Source organism: Micromys minutus (assembly GCF_963924665.1).
Source record: "Micromys minutus genome assembly, chromosome: 3".
Taxonomy (NCBI): Eukaryota; Metazoa; Chordata; class Mammalia; order Rodentia; family Muridae; genus Micromys; species Micromys minutus.
Window position 1 is genome coordinate 29,830,765 of NC_137972.1, and position 20,617 is coordinate 29,851,381.

At 41.9% G+C, this 20,617-nt stretch overlaps 1 protein-coding gene across 4 annotated transcripts in view; it reads left to right on the forward strand.

The window, feature by feature from the left end:
* The window catches only part of ALOX5 (arachidonate 5-lipoxygenase), a gene marked incomplete at its 5' end in the record, with an annotated part of 44,891 nt that overhangs the window by 11,179 nt on the left and 13,095 nt on the right, over positions 1-20,617 (forward strand). For all 4 annotated transcript variants that reach the window (XM_080914871.1, XM_080914874.1, XM_080914872.1 and 1 more), the window contains 2 exons: positions 16,544-16,666; positions 20,005-20,111. In XM_080914871.1, coding sequence (XP_080770997.1) covers positions 16,544-16,666; positions 20,005-20,111 — 230 coding nt within the window. The remainder of the gene's footprint in view (positions 1-16,543; positions 16,667-20,004; positions 20,112-20,617) is intronic.

The window sequence follows — 20,617 nt, forward strand, 5'->3', positions numbered from 1 at the left end:
CCTTTCCTATGCTTGTATGAACTGCCTTAACTATTTATGTCTTCATGTAATACTTTGACTATAAAAGCAAGGCATAATCTACAACAACATTGAAAAGTCATTACATGTGATCAAGAAAAAGAGGTCCAAATTATTTGAATTAAACATGAGGGGCAAAACCGATACTTCATAGGAATGTGAACCCACATACATACAACAAACACACATACAATACTTTTAAGGAAATAGAGGATCTGAATAAGCCAATCCCCTGAAATATAATTGAATTTTCAGATGTCCTATAAATAAAAGCTCAGGTAGCTTCACAGGTAAGTTCTAGCAAACATTAAGGAATTAGCATCAATCTTATATAGATTTTTCCCCACAATATGTGAGAAGGCAATATTTTCCAACACATTGTATGTTGTGCAAGAACTAGGCAAAAGCATCATTAAAAATAAATCAATACACAAATATCTCTAAAGAATAGAGATGCGGAAGTTTTCAACAAAATATTAGCAAGTCAAATTCATATAGTATTAACAAATAAGTTTTCTCTAAGAATACAGTGCTTTTGAACATTGAAAACTTTGTTAATCTAACAAGTATATAAAAAATTAAAAGTACCTATAATCATTTAAATATATACATATACACAATAAAATATAATATACATACATATACATATATATACACAAAAAGGAATTTGAGAAAATTTAAAATCCTTTCATAATGAAACATTCAAAATGCTGGAATCAAAGAAAATGTCCCCAACACAGTAAAGAATGTTTATAGAAAACTCCCAAGACAAACTGCTTATCTGTAAGATTAGAAAACAATAGGGTATTCATTCATGCTGCCTCTATTTAGCATCTCACTAAAGGGTCTATTTGGTTGGTTAGGAAAGAAGAAGAAAACGGTTTGCTTAATCACCTTCATAGATGACATGGTTTTTAATATAACTAATAAATTCACCAAAATTTATTTATTTATGAAAGAACTAATAAATTAGTAAGATTATGAGATGCAAATTCTATACATTGTAACAAAAGAAGGAAAATCTACTTATAGTAAGTTTAAAATTATAGAATATTTATTAAGATATTTAACAAAAGCCGTGCAAGGCTAACGACAAAACCCCAGAACACAGTTGGAATGAACCAGTTAAAGAAAACCCAAGTGAGTCGACAGCTTCTCACACTCACTTAGCTTTGCTAAATGGCAGTGCTTCTCTCAGAGATGATGATGAATGTTCAGTGCAACCGCTGTTAAAACCCCAGGTAGTACTTTTAAAAACAAGATTGACAAGATGTTCCTCAAATCTATATGGAAATACAAGGCATACAAAATCACCAGACCAATCTTGAAAATAAAAATGTAAGCTAGAGAACCTATATTCCCCAGCATCCAGATTTCTGCACAATCATAGTATTCAGGGAAATGTAGCCATATCTTGAGGATACGTACACAGAAGAATGAAATAGAATTCCAAGTCCAAAATCATCCCCTTATACTCATGGTGAATTGATTTTGGGTAGAATCAGCAAGGCAAATCTATATGTAAAGAATGTCCTTTTAAATAAATGGCACTGAGAAAACTGCATCACCAAAGTATAAACAAGTGACATTGGACCTAACACCAAATTCATTAACTAAGTGGTAGAATTAAAACCATACAAGAATAAACATCCATGACTTTGAATTGAAAAAGGATTCTGAGACAGGACACCGTATCATACATACAAGAGAAAAATCAGATGACTTGGTATCACCAAAGTTTTAAGCTTTTTTGTTTCAAAGGGCATTGTGAAGAAAATGAAAGACTATTGATAAAGCATACTGAGTCCAACCCCCAGGATCCAGTTTTACAAAACTGTGAGGGCTGCAGAGATCACCCAGTGAATAAAATGCTTGCCACACAAGCAGGAGGACTTAAGTTTCGATCCTTAACATCCCATAGAAAAGCCCAGAACTACTGTGCATGTCTATAACCCTAGCACTGTTGTTTAGTCTAGCTAAATCAGTGAATTCAGGTTCAGTGAAAAGATCCAATCTCAAGAAATAAGGTGGAGAATGTGACCCAATTCACCCAATATCAACCTCTGTCCTCTACCTTCACACTACACACATACACACACACACACACACACACACACACACACACACACACTTATGCATGTGCACTCATGCACATACACAATCAGACATGGTAACATACATGTGTAATTCTAGTGCTGAGAATGAAGAAACAGGTAATCCCTGCAGCTCTTTAACCAGCCACCCTAGCCTACTTGATGAGCTATTATCTAGGGAGAGAACATTTTTCAAAAACCAGGAAAATGGCTCCTAAAAACTGACGGCTGAGTTGTCCTCTGGCCTCCACATGAAAGGGCACACTTGTGCACACAAACATACCCACACTAAAAGAACCCACAGAATGAGAATAAATATTTGCAGAACATTTATTTGACTAAAGACTTGTGTCCAAACTACATAGAGAACTCTTAAAACTCAAGAGAGAGATAGTACAATTTTAGTTTTTATGAAGTTATTTACTTACATTGCATCACAATCACATCTTCCCCTCCCTTCTCTCCTCCCAGTTCCCTCTCACCTTCCCTTCTCCCCACCCATTCCTACTGCCCTTCTCAGAAAAGAAGGGCAGGTGGGCAGGCCTCCCATAGATATCAACCAGCTTTGCCACATCAAGTTGCAGTAAGATTAGGCCCAACTTCTTCTATTAAGGCTAGACAAGGCAAATAAAGACCCAACTGCACTACAGTCACATATGTGCTGAGGGCCTAGGTCTGTCCTATGCATTTTCTCTGGTTGGCAGGTCAGTCTCTAAGAGTCCTTATGGTCCCAGGTTAGTTGATTCTGTGGGTTTTCTTGTAGCATCCTTGACCCCTCAGGCTTCTACAATCCTTCCACCCTATCTTCTGCAAGATCTCCCAAGCTCCACTTAATGTTTGGCTGTGGGTCTCTGTATCAGTTTCAGTCAGTTGCTGGGTGAAACCTCTCTGATGACAGTTATGCTAGGATCCTGTCTAAAAGTACATCAGAGTACCATGAATAGTGTCAGAGCTGGGCTCCCTCTCATGACATGGCTCTCAAGGGGGCCAGTCATAGGTTGGCTCTTCCTTCAAATTCTGCTCAATGATACATTTTAAAAAGGGGCAAGAATTTTAAGTCCAAAGAAAAGGACATTCTCCAAGAAAAATATATAACTGGGTGAACATATAAAAGGACAGGTGCTAAGTTAGTTGTCTAGAAAATGTATATCAATACTACAGTGAGATGCTAGTTCAAAGCCACTTAAGCACCAAGAATCTAAAAGTCATATTATTACAAATGTTGGTGAAATTACAATGCTCATATGCCACGGTTGAGAATGTTAAATGATGCAACTGCCTTGGAAAATGGCTGAGTAATTCCCCCCAAACTATCAGAGTAATGATGTTACCCAGCAAACCCACTCTTGATTATGTACCTATTAAAAAAGAAGACATGTTCAGATGGTTACTGTTCACTGCCCACTAGACTAAAGAATGAGACACATGTAGGTCAGTGTGCCTGTGAGCTCCAGAGAGAATTAACTTGAATGTGAGTAGCTTCATCCCGTAAGTCCAGAGTCTTAGATAAAACCTCACCCATCCCACCAGAATGGATGAGATCTCTCAAACTGAACAAAACATAACTTTTCTCCCTGAAGTTGTATTGAAGTCACAGTGATGTAAAAGACACCTAATATGTATGTCCACACTAAAATTTCTATATGCATGATTACTGTACTAATAACCCCACCTACACAAAGATGCATACAACTTAAATGTCTATTAATGGATGAATGGTTAAAATGTCATATATCTGTGTAACTTGATGTGAATTCCAGGGGTCAGACTCTGCTCATCCGGCTTGGTGGTAAGCACCCTTACCTGCTGGCTGTCTTCTCAGCCCCACTATGCAGTTCTTCAAAGGCCTTTGAAGTTGGTTAGTGGGAGGAACATGTAAGAGTTTGAACCTTTGGGCTAGAGAAGCCTTATAATGCTTCAAGAAGAGATTACTAGACCATCTTGGTAGGACTTCAGAGAGTGGAAACCTGCTTCCTGAGTCTTCAGTGAGGAACAAGGTGACTGGACTATAGGCCATTTGTGTGATATTCTAGCATGGGGCATGGCTTCATTTTGCCCATGGCCTGAGAATTTGAATGAGGTTCAGTTAATAAATAACGGACTAATATGTTTGGCAGAAATTTTCCAGACATGATAGCATCTAGCTTGTCTACAGCTACTGTTGGCTGCTCTAACCCAGGTGTCCAGTGAGAGATACTGCCTTGAGCCTCAGAAAAGGCTTTGGACTTTTAGATGCGCTTGGAACTGTTGAAAACTTGAGGGCTTTCAGAGATAGACAAAACTTATTTCCCATTATAAGATTAGCATGAACCTATAGAGAACGAGGGTGGGAGTTTATGGCTTGAAAGTGACGTGTTTGAATATCAAATTTCCAAGGATGCTGGGCTTGTGACAGTTAATCTTGTCAACTTGACAGGATGTAGAATTACCCGGGAGACAAATCTCTGGGCACGTCTGTGAGGGGGATTTCAGATTAGGTTAATTGAGGTGGTAAGAACCCTGCCCCTCTGTGTTTTCCCCACCAAGATGTAGTGCACCCTTCAACTGTGAACCACAGTAAGACTTCTCTTAGGAAGTTGCTTTTGTCAAATACTTTGTCACAACAAATATAGAAGTAAATAATACCTAAACTAGCACAGCAGCCACACATAGACCAGTATCTTTAAAGATTGTCCTGATCTGAACTGCCCTTGTTTGACTTAACATAACAGCTTTGGGGCTTGTGCATGTTGTGGTATCTATTTGTATTTCATTCACTATCTGTAGAAAGAAGAAACTCTGGAAAGTTGTCCTCTGACCTCTACACACAGGTCATGGCAGGTGCGCGTACACACACACACACACACACACACACACACACAGAGAGAGAGAGAGAGAGAGAGAGAGAGAGAGAGAGAGAGAGAGAGAGAGAGAGAGAGAGAGAGAGAGAGGAGAAGGGACAGGGGATGGGGAAGGAGAGGAGAGAGAGAAAGAGGAGAGGAAAAAGAGAGAGAGAGAGAATCCATGCAGAGGAGAAGAACCACATGATCATCATTGCCACAGCGATACCCAATCCTATATATTATCTACCGTTCTCATTGCTGTGACAAGATGCTCGAGAAAAGCAGCTGAAATGAAATCATTTTGCCCTAGACTTTGGTTCATTTGTTGTTTTGTGTTTTTGTACAGTCTGAGAGAAGACATAGAGGCAAAGTTTAAAGAGCTGATCACACTGAGCCCATAGTCTGGGAACAGAGAGAGACAAAGTCTGGTAGTCTACTTGCTTTTTCCTTTGTTTTTAGTCTAGGACCCAATCTCATGGAACAGTACTATCTACATATGGGGGTCTTCCCATGCCAATTAATGGCACTCTAGCAACCACCTCATGCTGGAGCTTTATCACCCAAGTGATGCTAGGCCCCATCAGCATTAACCACTGTTAGCTTTTTCTTTGATTGAAAAGTATCTGAAGTAAAATAACTTAAAATAGGAAATATTTGCTTTAGATCATAGTTTTAGAAGTTCTGGTTGACAGCCAGGAGGACCCACAGTTTTGCCTTGTGTCAAAGAATCACACAATTACAGATTCTTTATGGTAGAGAACTACGCTACTGACCTCACAGCAGCTGGAAGACAGACACAACTTCCCTTCAACATGGACCCTGTGACTGAACTTCTGACTACCATTTCCCAGGAAGACCATTAGCAGGAGTCAAGTCTTTATTACCAAGCTATAGATGTTCCCAAGGACAGAGGGGACAGCAATAGCAATGATAGCAAAAGATATGGGTTCCTTTGGAGAATCATAAAAATGTTCTAGTATTCACTATTATCTGTGATAAAGATTTTTAAAGAACTATAATTATTGACCATCATTGGGTAAATTTTATGGTATAAGAATCATATGCTTATAAATCTGTAACTTTTTAAAATTAATTTAAACTGTAGCATAAACTTCCGTGTAGGAACAGAATCTATACAAACTGTAGAGAACAGAAGAGCAAATCATCATAACCAGGCTCAGCAAAACCTCTTAGCTATGACACCGAGTGCGCACAACACAAGGATAATTGCCACACTGGACTTTTTTTTTTTTTTTTTTTTTTTTTTTTTGTTAAAACATAAATCCTCTATACATCATTGAACTCTACCAAAACAGTAAAAACATAGAATGGACCAACATATGCAAAGTGCATCCAGTAAGGGACTTGAATTCAAAATATATAAAGAACCTTAACAAAAGTCAAAAAGACAGATTATAACAAATACTGCCAAGTAGGAGGCAGGGATCAACCCCCCCAGCACTCTGGTAGGGTCAAACAGCTGCAGCCATTCCAGGAGATATGTCCGTTCTTCCTCAGAATTATGGGTGGTATCACCATGTGACCCAGCAGCACTTTTTTTCTGTATTTTTTATTGATTATATTTTATTTGCATTTCAAATGTTATCACATTTCCTGGATTCCCCTCCCCCTGTTTCTATGAGGGTGTTCACCCACCCATCCACCCCCTCCCATCTCCATACCCTGACATTCCCCTACACTGGGGCAAGGAGCCTTGGTAGGTCCAAGGGCTTTTCCTCCCATTGATGCCCAACAAGGCCATCCTCTGCTACATGTACAGCTGGAGCCATAGGTCCATCCATGTGTACTCTTTGGATAGTGGTTTAATCCCTGGAAGCTCTGGATGTTTGGTATTGTTCTTATGGGGATGCAAACCTCTTCAACTCTTTAAGTTCTTTCTCTAACTCCTCCATTAAGGACTTCTTACTCGGTTCTATGGTTGGCTACAAGCCAATTTACTTCTGAATTTGTCATGCTCTGGAAGAGCCTCTCAGGAGACAGCTATATCAGGTTCTTGTCAGTATTCTTGGCATCAGCAATACTGTCTGGGTTTGGTGGCTGTATATCCCCAGGTGGAGCAGTGTCTGGATGGCCTTTCCTTCAGTCTTTGCTCCAAACTTTGTCTCCATATTTTCTCCTGAGAATATGTTTTGTTCCCCCTTCTAAGAAGTACTGAAGGAGTCATACTTTGGTCACACTTCTTATTGATCTCATGTGTTCTGTGAATTGTATTTGGGGTATTCCAAGCCTTTGGGCTAATATCCACTTATCAGTGAGAGCATACCATATATGTTCTTTTGTGATTTATTGGGTTATCTCACTCATCTTGATTTTCTTGACCCATCTATTTGCCCAAGAATTTCATGTAGTCATTGTTTTTAATAGCTGAGTGAAAATTGTGTAAATGTACTACATTTTCTGTATCCATTCCTCTGTTGAAGGACATCTGGGTTCTTTCCAGCTCCTAGCTATTATAAATAAGGATTCTATGAACATAGTAGAATATATGTCCTTCTTGTTTGTTAGAGCATCCTTTGGGTATATGCCCAGAAGTGGTATAGCTCGATCCTCAGGTAGCACTATGTCCAATTTTCTGAGGAACCACCAGACTGATTTCCAGAGCAGTTGTACCAGCTCACAACCCACCAATAATGGAGTGTTCCTCTCTCTCCACATCCCTGCCAGCATCTTCAGCAGCACATCTTAGCATAGGCCTTTCCAAGAAAAATACAACCAGAATTAGGGGTGTGGCTAATGACAGAGCACTTATCCAGTATATATAAGAGCCATGGATTCAGCCCCCTATACTGTAATGATAATACCAATAATAATTAAGCTATATGTCTACACCAAATACTTGTATGGGAATATTCATGGCAACTGTCTTTCTTGGGGTTTTTATTGGTGTAATAAAACACCATGACCAAATGCAACTTGGGAAGGAAAGTGTAGGTGGTCCTACAACCATTAGTATTGTGATATTAATTTCACTTCCCCAAAAAGTGCTGCCTAGTCACGTACTCATGAAGATGACTTCATCTGAACCTTCCCATGTTAATTAGTAAAATAAAGGCAAGAGCTGGTGATTGGGCAGGGAAGGGAGGCTGAGAGAGAGGATCAGAGGTCAGAGGATGAAGGAGGACTGAGGGAGAGTTCCAAGATGGACGTTGGGAAGGATAAATTAGATCCAGGTTGGCTTAATTGGCATTAAATAGCTATGAACATTAAGGATTTTATAGGTCTAGTATATCATACGGAAGGGCAGTTTGTATCTTTGTCTATTTGATGTAATCTTGTTGTATAGAGGATTTGTGGATTGAGACTTGAATATATAAACCTGTATGAAAAGCTATCAGACCTCAGAGTTGTGTTTGTGTTAGGATTTAGGGTAAAGAAACACACTGGGACAGAGGCAGTAGGACAGGCAGAGTAAACCACCAGGGAAGGAAGTCATGCAGACAAAGTGAGACCTCGGGGGAGGCTCAGACAGAGTCCATGCATGGTTCTGTACTAGAAGCAGTGCCCATGGAGTGAGACTGTGGGGCTGATAAAGAGATAAGCCTTTCTATTTTTTTAATATTTACTGCAACAGTAAAGGGTTAATTTCACTTCATACTGCCAGGTAATATCTATCAGTGACCAATAGGGATGATCACATGATAAAGTCAAGTGGAGCTATGACCAATAACAAAGAAGTGATATCACATCACAGGGGTGACTGGGCTTGGTGCCATGCCTATTGTCCTAGGTTATTTGGGAGGCTAGACAGAAGAATCACTTGGTCCCAGATGTTCAAGGCTAGCCTGTTTCAAAAAAGAAAAGAAAATTAAGCATACCAATGCTAAGAATAAGGGTTGAGGGAACTCTCACTGACTGGGAAGGTGGCTATAGAAATATTTAGAGTCTAAGGGGGGAGAGAAAGAGAGAGAGAGTGATAAATGAGAGAGAAAAAACAGGGAGACAGGGAAACAGAAAGAAATGCATTTGTCTGTATACACTACTTCATAATTACAAAAGTTAAAAACGCTTGCACCTTCACTGTGAGAAAGTAACCTGATCACATTATAGTCATGCCAAAAATTTAAAAATGCAATGTGTGTGCAAGGCTTTCCACTAAGCACCATGTGTCATATTTTGGGATGTCTGTCCTTGATACAGAGCATTGTCCCAGAGTCTGTCTTCCCTCCCATGGAGCTAAAGACAGTTCTTCAGCTCTCCTCTCCACTTGAATCCCCTGTGACAAAGCCCTTTATAGAGTTCTACAAGACTTGTAGTCTGTGGGGTGGGTTAAGACAAAACTCGAGAGTGACTTAATCTGTTGTCAGCCACTAACATCTTAGTGTGGTTTGGTGCACAAATAATTAGATTTATTGTTCATTCACCTGTCTCCCTGAGGATGTGACCTGACCTCCTGGAAGCTGTTTACTTCATCACAGCCTGGGTCTTGTGGGGAGGATGAGAAGGTGGTTGTGATATATCTCATTCCTTTCTTAGATCTTAGTTTACTCCCCCTCTTCCACTCAGCTGCTCTCTTCAGCAGCCTTATCCCCACCCATGGCCCCATTTCCCGTCAGGAAATGCTGAACTTTGCACTGTCTGCACAATCATCAAGTTCCCCTTTCACATAGATTTTCAGGCTTCCAGATTCTTCCAGGAACGCTGCTGGTATGTCTCAGTAGCACATCTGGGAAAGGGAACAGAGAGAGCCCAGGTCACAGCTCCATGGCCTCTCACTTCAGTGAGTGCACCATCCATGGGTGTGATGCAGTACACTGTGGTCTGAGTGCTCTCACATCCATAATCTAATACATCTGTGTCTTTCCATTTTCACACACCACTGTGCTCCGAAGACCAAGCCACACCTTGACAGCCTTTCATTTTAATATCTGTATAGTTAAATGTATCACACATTTTTGGTTTTGTGGTCCTGAAAACTGAACCCAGGACCTATTGAATGGTAAGCAAGCAAGCACTCTACCCCAGCACCAGAGGCATCATTCTTGGGTACCACTTTGCTATATTTATTTGGCTACCTGCTGATGAACACACGGGTACCTCCTAGTGCTTCCAGACAGAACCACAGGGAGCTTTCTGGCTGTCCATGCTCTCGTGAGAGAATGACTCTGGGAAATATGTCTAGACAAAGGTCTGTGAGATTACCACATGTGTGCATCATCAGAGTTCTCTAGATGTTGGTAACTGCTTGCTCAGCTATCCAAACACTTTTTGCCTTTAGCTGCTGTCACTGTAAGATACCATTCTCCGGCATCAGCAACACATTCGACATGAGACATTTTTATTCTTGCCTGTGTAATGGGTGGGATTGTGTCTCATTGTTTTCTTCTTCATAAATTGCTACGTGTCCGTGGGTTATACATAAGCACTGCAAACTGAGCCAATGACTCCCCTCCTGGGGAACATTCAGCTCGATCCCTACTTATGTTTGTTTTGAATATTAAAAACAGAGAAGCAACCGGTATGTCTGGTATATAAGTCATTTAATCATTGGCAGATCTGTTTCCAGAACAATAATCTCTTGTCTCAAAACAGCTCTTACCTCACATAAAATGAGATTATGGGTTGTGAAGCAAATATGAACGGCCCTGTCCTGGTTAACTTGGATGCTCAATGCTGTGTTCCCACAGAACCAACTGCACAAACATCCATACCCACAGAGTAAGAGACAGCCTTAAACCAAAGCATTTTCTAAGCACATCAAATGGGAACACTGGTTGCATGAGCTACATTAATTTGGGTAAACCTGCTATAGGTACGAGAGTTACCTGGTGGTGGTCTCAGCTTTGGTGTTAACTGGTGTGTTTATACACTCCAAAGATTTTACCTGATAGTTGGAAGGATGATAAATCAGATGTAGAGGCAGGCAAAGATCAGCTATTAAAGAGACGAAAGGTGGCCAGGGATAATTTTTCTCTAGATCTGCACACCAACTCTTTACAATAACCTAACCAAGCGGTTCATCTCTGGGCAGGACTGACTGACTCTTTCTCCCTGTAACTGTTAATTGCTTGTAGCTCTTCATCTAGGAGTGGGACCCCTGAGATTTCCCCCAGTCTGTGTTGGGATGACATTTGTTTTGGAATTGTTCGGGTTCTTTTTTGGCAGCCATGTTGTTGGGATTTTATGCATGTAGCTTTCCTGTCATAGCTAGATGACACTATCACAAAGCAGACCTTCTGATCTTACAATATTTCTGCCCCCTCTTCTTTGGTGCTTCCTGAGCCTTAGGAGCTGGAGTTGTGTGGCAGATACATCCCCTGGGTGCCACACAACTATTTCTTCTCTTCATTTTGACTAGTTGTGGCTTTCTGTAATGGTCTTCTGCTGCAAAAAGAAGTTCCTTTGATATGGGTTGAAAATGTGGGTTGAAAGTTACATTTGCCTGTGGGTGTTTGAATAAGTATTCAGAATTCCATTAAGAATTATACTGGTTCAAAAAATTGGCCATGTAGCATTGAACAATAAAAACATGCACCATCCCACGCTCACTCCAGCTACTCTCTGGCCCCTCAAGGCCTCCAGCACCCACGCTATTGCCACAGGTCACTGGTGTGCCTGTTCCATTCTCATCTCGTGAAAACACTGAGCTGGTACTCCAAAATCTCTCCACCCAAGTTCCCATGGCTGGTCACTGCCACTCCAACCCCACACATCCAAATACCTGTAGCTGGCTGGGGTGCCTTGCCACCGCACCTTTCTCTGGAACACCACATAAACTTAGTTTAGAATCAGCAGGTAACTGGATCGCTGGGCACAGCAACTGCATCCTAATTATAAGCCATTCTGAGTTCAGTCCTCTGGTAATGGATCCCAATGAATCTGCCACCTGAACTGAGGGCCTTCCCGACCTACATTTTGGACTCCACACCATTCACTATCTCAAAGCAAATCCCTCTTTCTCCTCTCCTTTTCTCCTCTCTTTTCCCCCTCTCCAACCTGGAAGTCCCGCCTACTCCTCACTCAGTGATTGGTTCCTAGAAATCTTTATTCATTAGGGGAAGGTTCACAGGAGTGCTGATTCACTCCTCATCCCAGGCTGCCCCTATTGGGGAAGTGGAATTAGCATCAAAATACAAACAGCACTGGGGCTCTCCCCACATGGTTGTAATATGTAATACAATCTATAGCTTCCCTAGCCAAGTGCAGTTGGCTAGGTTTCCAGTGCCAAGAGGATTTCTTTCCAGTTTAGCAGGCTTTGAGACCAAGTGGATAGCTGTTGGTTACTTCCAAGGTATAGGTACCACTACTGCCCTTAGGGATATCTTGCCATGATGGTCATTGTGCATTGTGGTTTATAGGCAACTACAGCAGGCAACTATTGACACTTTCCTTCCCTACATATGAAACACAGCTTATCACCTTCTGATACTATGAAAGCTTTCCTCCAGAGGCACTCTTTTGGTCCCTTTCCAGCTCAAATCCTTCGTGTTTTATGTGTAGAGTATATGCTTAGCAATAAGAACTTGTCTCTAACTTTTGGGAGGCAATCAAGGACTATAGCAATAGCCTATACTGTTTCAGGAGCTCTCTTGGATTTCCCTGATCAACAGCTCAAAAGGAGATGTTCATGCGTGGTACTGAACTTTTTGTTAACTACTTTTGGCTCTTGGGGAGATATTATTCCTCCATATGCTGTAATTTTATGTATTGCATGTTTTCTCTTATATGTGGATATTAGATTTTAAGCTTTCCATGTGTGCTTTTCATTTAAAATAGCCACAGTGGTTGGGTAGCTTGTATGAGACCAGAGAGAGAAAGGAATCTTCCAAAAGAGATACATAGAATATAGTGCTGTAGGTAAACATAAAGGAAGCTAAAATAGGATGTAAATGCATGGCAAAGCAGAAAATATGGGAGGGACAACTAATACTAAAGGCCTTTTGAATGGCCATATGAAAACTCACAACTCTCAAAGCTTCCCAAAATGTATAACAGAGATTTAAATGGAGTTATCATATAATGAAAGAGACAATGTCCCAACTAGACATCATATGCTATCAAGTAAACCCCTCCCCAGTATCAGGAATGGGTTACATCTTGTTGAGTCACTGATAGTACCCCATAAACAATATGGGCTATTGTAAATGCTATTAGTTATCATCCAGAACCTGACAGAAAGCCCCTATTGCTGAAGACACCACTTACTTATGTCATCAAACGTGGAAAAGTTAGGCTGGTGCCCAACCAGAAGCTTTAGCCATACTGACTAGCATTCATAGTGCTGGAAGGTGCTATCCATGTGACCAGAGGAGAAGAATAATCATCAGTCTTACCCAGCTACAAATCCTGAAACCTACAACTGTATCTTGCCTTGCAAGATATACTAGTACAATAATGGCACAAATGTTATGGAATAACCAACCACTTTTTTTTCTTTCTTTTTTTTATTGGATATATTTTATTTACATTTCAAATTTTATCCCCTTTCCCGAATTCCCCTCCATACCCCCTACCCCATTCTTTATCACCCTGCTTCTATGAGGGTGTTCACCCACCCACCCAACCCCTCCCATCTCCCCACCCCTCCATCTCCTACACTGGGGCATGGAACCTTGGTAGAACCAAGGACTTCTCCTCCCATTGATGCCCAACAAGGCCATCCTCTGCTACATGTGCAGCTGGAGCCGTGGGTCCATCCAGGTGTACTCTTTGGATAGTGGTTTAGTTCCTGGGGGCTCTGGTTGATTGGTATTGTTTTATGAGGTTCCAAACCCCCTTCAACTCCTTCAGTTCTTTCCTCTAACTCCTCCATTCAGGACCCTGTTCTCAGTTCTATGGTTGGCTGCAAGCATTTGCCTCTGTATTTGTTATGTTCTGGCAGAGCCTCTCAGGAGACACTTTTTTAAACTCATATTTAAAGTCTATTCCATGAGATGAAACCAAATTGTTAATGAGACAACAACCTTGAGACTAGATGAGCCATGGGCCCTAGAGGAACAACTACTACTGTTATTCTGCTACAGGAGCTTGCTACTCCTAAAGACATATGCCATACCCATAGGTTGATATATGTGACTCAACTCCCACCAGAGAAGTTTCTTCTTGAATAGATGAGAATTAACACAGACATACATAATCCCAACTGGAGAATGTGCAGACAATGTGAGACTTTGGGATACTCAATCTTAAATGGAGTGTCTTTATCAAACCCCATCCCCCATTCCCGGAGATCTATGTAGAAGAGGCAGAAAGAGCCAAAGGTGGTGGATGGCTCCAAAAATACAGTGTCTTTCAGACACAAAAGGCATGATAGACATTGAAACTCACAGAGACGGTAACAGTGTGTACAAGGACTACACAGATTCGAGCTAGATCAATCTCAGTTCAGAGAAGTGACGTGGGAACAAGTCCCACCCCTAACCAGGATGCTAATTAAAATTGATACCCGGTCAGAGCAAGAATCCATTTTCTTTAGTGGAGTGACACTGGGTATAGCAACTGGGCTGCAGGGCAGGCCTCATGCTCAGAACTAGTTGGTCAACACAACACAGGCTCCGTAATTCTTTTGGGGGGAGGGTGTGTCTCTTTTTGTTTTGTTTTTTTATATTTTCTTCTGAGAGAGAGAGAGAGAGAGAGAGACAGAAAGAGACAGAGACAGAGACAGAGTGACAGAGAAAGTAAAGTGTGACTTTTAGGTGGGTAGGGAGATATGGAAAACTTAGGAGTGGAGGAAGGTGGGAAATATATAATGAAAATATGTTCATGAAAAATTCAAATAATTTAAAAAATGTAATAAAAACAAAATGGCCTTATTCCAAAAGAAAAAAAGCCATAAGCACTTTACAGTGTCTGCCCCTTTAGGTGTGAGAAGCAAAAGGCTTATTAAACTTTCTGATTTGGGCATTTAAGGGCCTAGTCGTTTCAATCACAGCTCTTCTGCGTTTCTCTGGAGCGCTGCTGTCCACTTGCGTTACGTTGCCTCCCGGATTGCAAAAACTGTGTGTGCTTCATGGCACAAAGATGGTCCTTAAATAGTTCATTGTAGAGTGAATACACATTGTCCTTTTAAGAGACTACTCAGTTCTTACACTGACTGTAATCCTTTCCTATTTCTTTGTTGAATTTTTACTGTATCTGTCTTTATGAGGACAGATGTCTTTTTTCCATTAAATTGTACCATCTACACAACCTTAAGCTCTCTCCAAATCAGATGTCTTTTCTGCCTCTTCCTTATTTCTATCTAGTTGATCCTTGTGGCCTTCCTCCATGGAGTGTGAGGTTTTTGTTTCCTCTGCTGGCCTATTTATGTCTTTGGCTCCTGTGGGTTAACTTGTCTTATGTCTCATCTAGTAGAAGGGACAAGAGTGTCCGGCTTCAGAGGCCAGTACCAAGCTATCTGGAAAACTGTCCCATTCTCGTGCAATGTCTCCATCTGAAAAGGAGGTAAATGTTAGCCCCGTGGTGTCATGTCTTGAGAAAGTTCTTTCTGAGCTGACAAAACCATTTCCAAACTCTTCAGAGAACTCGTATGGAAGTTTGGGGAAGATGAAAGGGCTTAGCTAGCTAGTAAAAGCATTCGCCGTGCAAGCCTGATAACCCAGACCATCCTCAACTCATGACTTGCTGCAGGAGAGAACCTACTCCCCGGAGCAGTCCTTGGAGTGAGGTTGTGTTTGATCAAGAAGCTGCTGCTTTAGGAACCTGAAGCTTTAAGAAACTAAGCAGCCTGGGGAGCTGCCAGACACCAAGGAGATGAGGAGTCTGCTCCAGTAGGAAGCTCAATGTCACGTTAAAGTCCTGAAGCCTTCTCGATGTCCAAAGCCTGCATCCCTAAACAGAGTGTTTCATGGCAAGGAAAGTTGAGAATACACATGAAAACTGAGCTCACAATGAATATTTCAGCATTTAAGAAAAACCAATCTATTTTCTCTGTCCCAAATGGATGAACACCGGTTTGTTATTTTGTTCTCAGAGAGTGTTCTGTGAGTTGATGCATGGAGGCTGTAAGAGTTAAACATTCTCACTGGAGTTGGTGTCTGCTTCTCTTCAGAGGGAACTACTTTGGTCGTGACCACCTCTAACCCTACTGCAGACCAGATGTTACAGGGGCATTCCCTCAGTGGTCTGTACCCAGTGTTCTTTCTCACTTCCTCTAATGCCTATGATCCACCGTGAAAGCTATCTCTTCCACACCCGCCACGCACGGAATCAGGATGTGCACTGACCGAGCTGGCAGGACATTAGACACTCTGGTGTGTGTGTGGCTGAGTGTGGCTTGGGAGCCTTAAAGCCCCTCTTCCTTTGAGTGTCAAGGCAGACCCTTCGTAGGGGCTGGGGCTGCTCCAAGTCACCTGTGTTAAGGGAGGTCTCTGGGATCTTCCTCGCTCCTTTCTATGTATGAATGAACATCTGTTCCATTCACTAACTCTTTAGGATAAGCCAGTCTCATAGCTCTACTGTTGTGATATCATCGGACAAATGGTTGCCATACAACCTTGGAAAGATTCCTAATACCTCTGCTTATAGTACATTGAACTTCTAGTGGGGAAATAGACCACTGTGTGTAACTTTGTTGACAACATAGCAGCCTCAGCTCAGGGGACACCCAAAAGGGCCATCTCTAACATAGTGCTTTCACTTTTCTCATGCTAGATGGATGGAGTGGAACCCTGGCTTCCCTTTGAGTATTGATGCCAAATGCCACAAGGATCTGCCCCGAGATATCCAGTTTGACAGTGAAAAAGGAGTGGACTTTGTTCTGAACTACTCAAAAGCGTAAGTTTTAGGGACTTCAGGGTGTGGGTGGGCCCATCTGGTAGCTGGGGATGGGAGAGTGTTCAAGTTCAGGATCTCAAAGAAAGATCACACCATTCCACCTTAAGTGTCTGGACATCCTATCTAGATGTCTCAAGAGGCTGTTGTTACTTGTAACACTCCATCTCCCCTTCCAGTTCATTCCTATAGCCAGTCTACCTGAAGATGGTGTCCAGGCTGATTCCAGGTGGCAGATTCTATAGTAACAATGACTCGGATGCTACTGTTGGTCCCATGACTTGGATTTCTGTTCATTTGTCTTAGGGACTTCATGAAGTAGGCACATGTGTTTATCACTGTTCTAGTGCTGTGAAGAAACACTGAAGACCCAGGGAATTCTTATAAAAGAAAGCATTAAATTGGGAGTTTACTTACAGTTCCAGAGGTTAGCTCATTATCATCATGGTGGGGAGCACGGTGGTACACATGGTACACATGTTCATGCTATACATGCAGACACAGAGAGACCTGGACCCGTTGTGGGCTTTGGAAACCTCAAAGCCCAACCACAGTTCCTCTAACAAGGACACACCTATTCCAGCAAGGCAACATCTCCTAAACCTTGTAATCCTCTCAGATAGTCCTATTCCCCGATGACTAAGCATTCAAATATAGGAGAAGCCTATGGGGACCCATCCAAACACCACAGCACATATTGCCCCCTCTGCAGTTGAAAACCTGAGAAGGAATAAGGTTGAGGACCTTGCCTAAAGTCCTTTGCTAATAAACAACAGAGACACTGAACTCTGGGTTACATGTCTGCACTCGATTTATACTGCAGGATGTTGGCACAACCATGGATATTCTGTCAAAAATATAAGCCTTTCAACACGATATCAAGATTAGCAAGGTCACCTCTCATGCTATACTTTGAGTCCTAGAGAACATTTATAATCATACAAACCTAAATTCATGAAGCCCAACTGAGCCTTATACCCCCCCAGGGACTTTTAGCACTTCCCAGCACCCAGCACAGCCACAGACAAGTCTTGGAGAGAGAGACATGACTACCTGCACTCCCAACAGCCAGGGCTGAGGACCACGAATCAGTCTGCTCCATCTGGGTGCTTTCATAGTTATTGTTGATCATTTCTAGGTAAGGAAATGAAGATTCCAGTGAGTCAAGATAAAATAATTTACACACACACACCTACATATAAATACACAGTTTATATATACACTAACAGTGGTGTTCTAAATGAGAAACGACCCTGTAGTGTGGATATTTGAACACCTGGTACCCAGTTGGTGGTGATATTTGAAAAGGTTTGTTTAGGAGGTTCAGCTTTGCTGGAGGAAATATGCCACTGGAGGTGGGCTTTGAAAGCTTCCTCTTCCAGTTCACTCTCTTGCCTTGAGCTTGCCGTTGAAGAAGTGAGAACTGTCAGCTCTCTACTCCTGCTGCCTGCTGGTTGTTTGCCACGTTGTTTCCACCATTATGGACTCAAGCCCTACAGACCATGAGCCAGAATAAACTCTTCCCTTTATAACTTACCTTAATTATGATGCTTTATAACATCAACAGGAAATTAAGTTAGACAGAAGATGGTCACAGAGAGTAGGTTGTTGCAAAGAAGTCAATCATGTTTTGCCATTTTTATTTAGTTTTGTTCAGCTGGCCATGGGTCTTTTTGTTTTGTCTTGATTTGATTTGATTTGGAATGTGGACACCTTTGGAATTTGGGACCAGAATAGCAGTTGAATGCTGTAAACAGAGCTTGGCAGGCTGTCTACATAGGTGCCTGAAAGCCACCAGGGATGAGAGCAATGAAGACTATAGAGGCCTGGCTCCGAGATAAGCATGGGCTATAGAAGCAGCTGAACTGAGGGCCATTTCTATGATATTTGGCAGCATCTGGCTGCTTTCTGCCCATGTCCTGAGAGAATACCTGAGGCTGAATTGAAAAGTAATATGTTGTTGTAGATATTTAATCTTTGGGAATTCCAAGACTGCATAATGTCAAGTTTGTAGTTGGTTTATTATTAATAATACTTATGCAGCTCTACAAAGAAAAGAGAGCAAGTGAGGCAGTAAGAAATACAGATGTACAATTAATGTACAATTCAGGAAGAGAAAAGCCACAGGAAGTTTAACAGCCACGCTTGTGTTAGAGGAGAGGCTGCCATTGCTAAGGAGCTTAGCATGGCCAAGCAGAGGCCTGCTATATATGCCCTGGAACACAAGAAGGGTGTCACACAGGTAAGCTTCTGACTTTTCAACAGGAGCCTATGGATATTTATGCTCCTGGAGAGCAACTGAATGAAAGAGCTGGGGCTCCAGTGATTCAAGAGGCCAGGCACTGAGTTTAGCTGTGTCATTTATGTGGTGCTGGCTTTAGCGGCATGAAGGATGCAAGAATGAAGGGGTTGTGGATTCTTCCTCCATGGTTTTAGAAATCCACCAAGGCAAGGCACAGTGTGTCAAGGGTGTCCATGTGTGAAGACCTTAAGAGCAAGATACTCTGAGAGGTTATTGCCTCAAGCTGTACAGCAGACTCCCCAAGATTTTGGAGATGTCAGAGCTAAGAGATATATACATAGGAGAGCTGAATACATAGATTGGAATCAGCCCAAAAGAGAAATATATGTTGTAGTCAGCAAAGCTGGAAGACAGAGACATCTAAGCCCTTTGACAATAGGCATGGAGCTAAAGGATTTGGTGTGTGCCTCACTATGCCTGCTTGCCTCCCTCTTGGAATAGTAATGTATATTCAGTGCCGCTATATGTTGGAAGTATGCAGTTTTCCTTTTTACAGGGGTTATAAATAAGAGATTGCCTTAAGTCTCGGAAGAGACGTTAGGTTTTTAAATAGGGATGAGCTTGCAAGACTCTGGGTGCTTCTGCAGTTGGGCTAAATGCATTTTGGATTATGATGGGGCTACAGATCTACTGGGGTGAGGGAGTTGAGTGTGGTTCAAGTAGAAATGTCCATAGGCTTAGGGTGGGTAATATTTGGTGCACTATTTGGGGAAGCTTAAGAGGGGTAGCCTTGCTGCAGAAAAATGCACCAGGGGCAGGTTTTGAGAGTTTAGTCTCACCCCATTTATGGTTTGTGCTCTGCAAAGGAATGAATGAACACATGTAGAGCTGAGATTTAGAGCCCTTCCAGAGGGCATAGCCCTGGTCTCTTACACAGCTGGTGTGCAGTAGAAAGAGCATCTACTACTGGCTATTTTTTCCTCTGGTCCCACGAGGCCAGAACCTACCCTGGATCTGCCTGGGTTATCAGCAGTATGAAGTAAAGATACTCTGCAAAGACATGGTGGGCAGGCAAGGTGACCTGTCCCCTGGTTTGCAGGATGGAGAACCTGTTCATCAATCGCTTCATGCACATGTTCCAATCTTCCTGGAATGACTTTGCTGACTTTGAGAAAATCTTCGTCAAAATCAGCAACACTATTTCTGGTAAGAGGGATCTTGGGGTTCTGTGGATGGGAGAGTTTATTTTTCTGTGAGACTTGCAAACATTCAACCCAAGCAACCTCAACATCATCTCACCAGAAGTCTTAAGGCTGTTGGGACTTTTTCTTTACACACATACTTTCTCTTTATATTTGTGGCTCTTCTACACAGAGCAGAGGCAGGACTGGGCAACATCGAAGTAGCACTGGAGTCTATAGTGGTTGGATGAGCAATTTTGCTCTTGCAAAGGACTCAGTGCAGTTCCAAACATGCACACCAGGTGGCTCACAACCACCAATAATTTCAGCTACAGGGGGATCTCTGGAGACACCTGTGCATGCACATCCACACTCACAATAGTAGTAAAAATGATATTTAAAGAAATGCGGTCCTTAGGACCCACGTTTGTTTGGCTGGAGCCCTGGTACTGTAATAAACGGAGGGTCATGACAACCATCACTCTTTAAGGAGGCAGGAATGGTTGGATAAAGATGCTGACCTCAGCACAA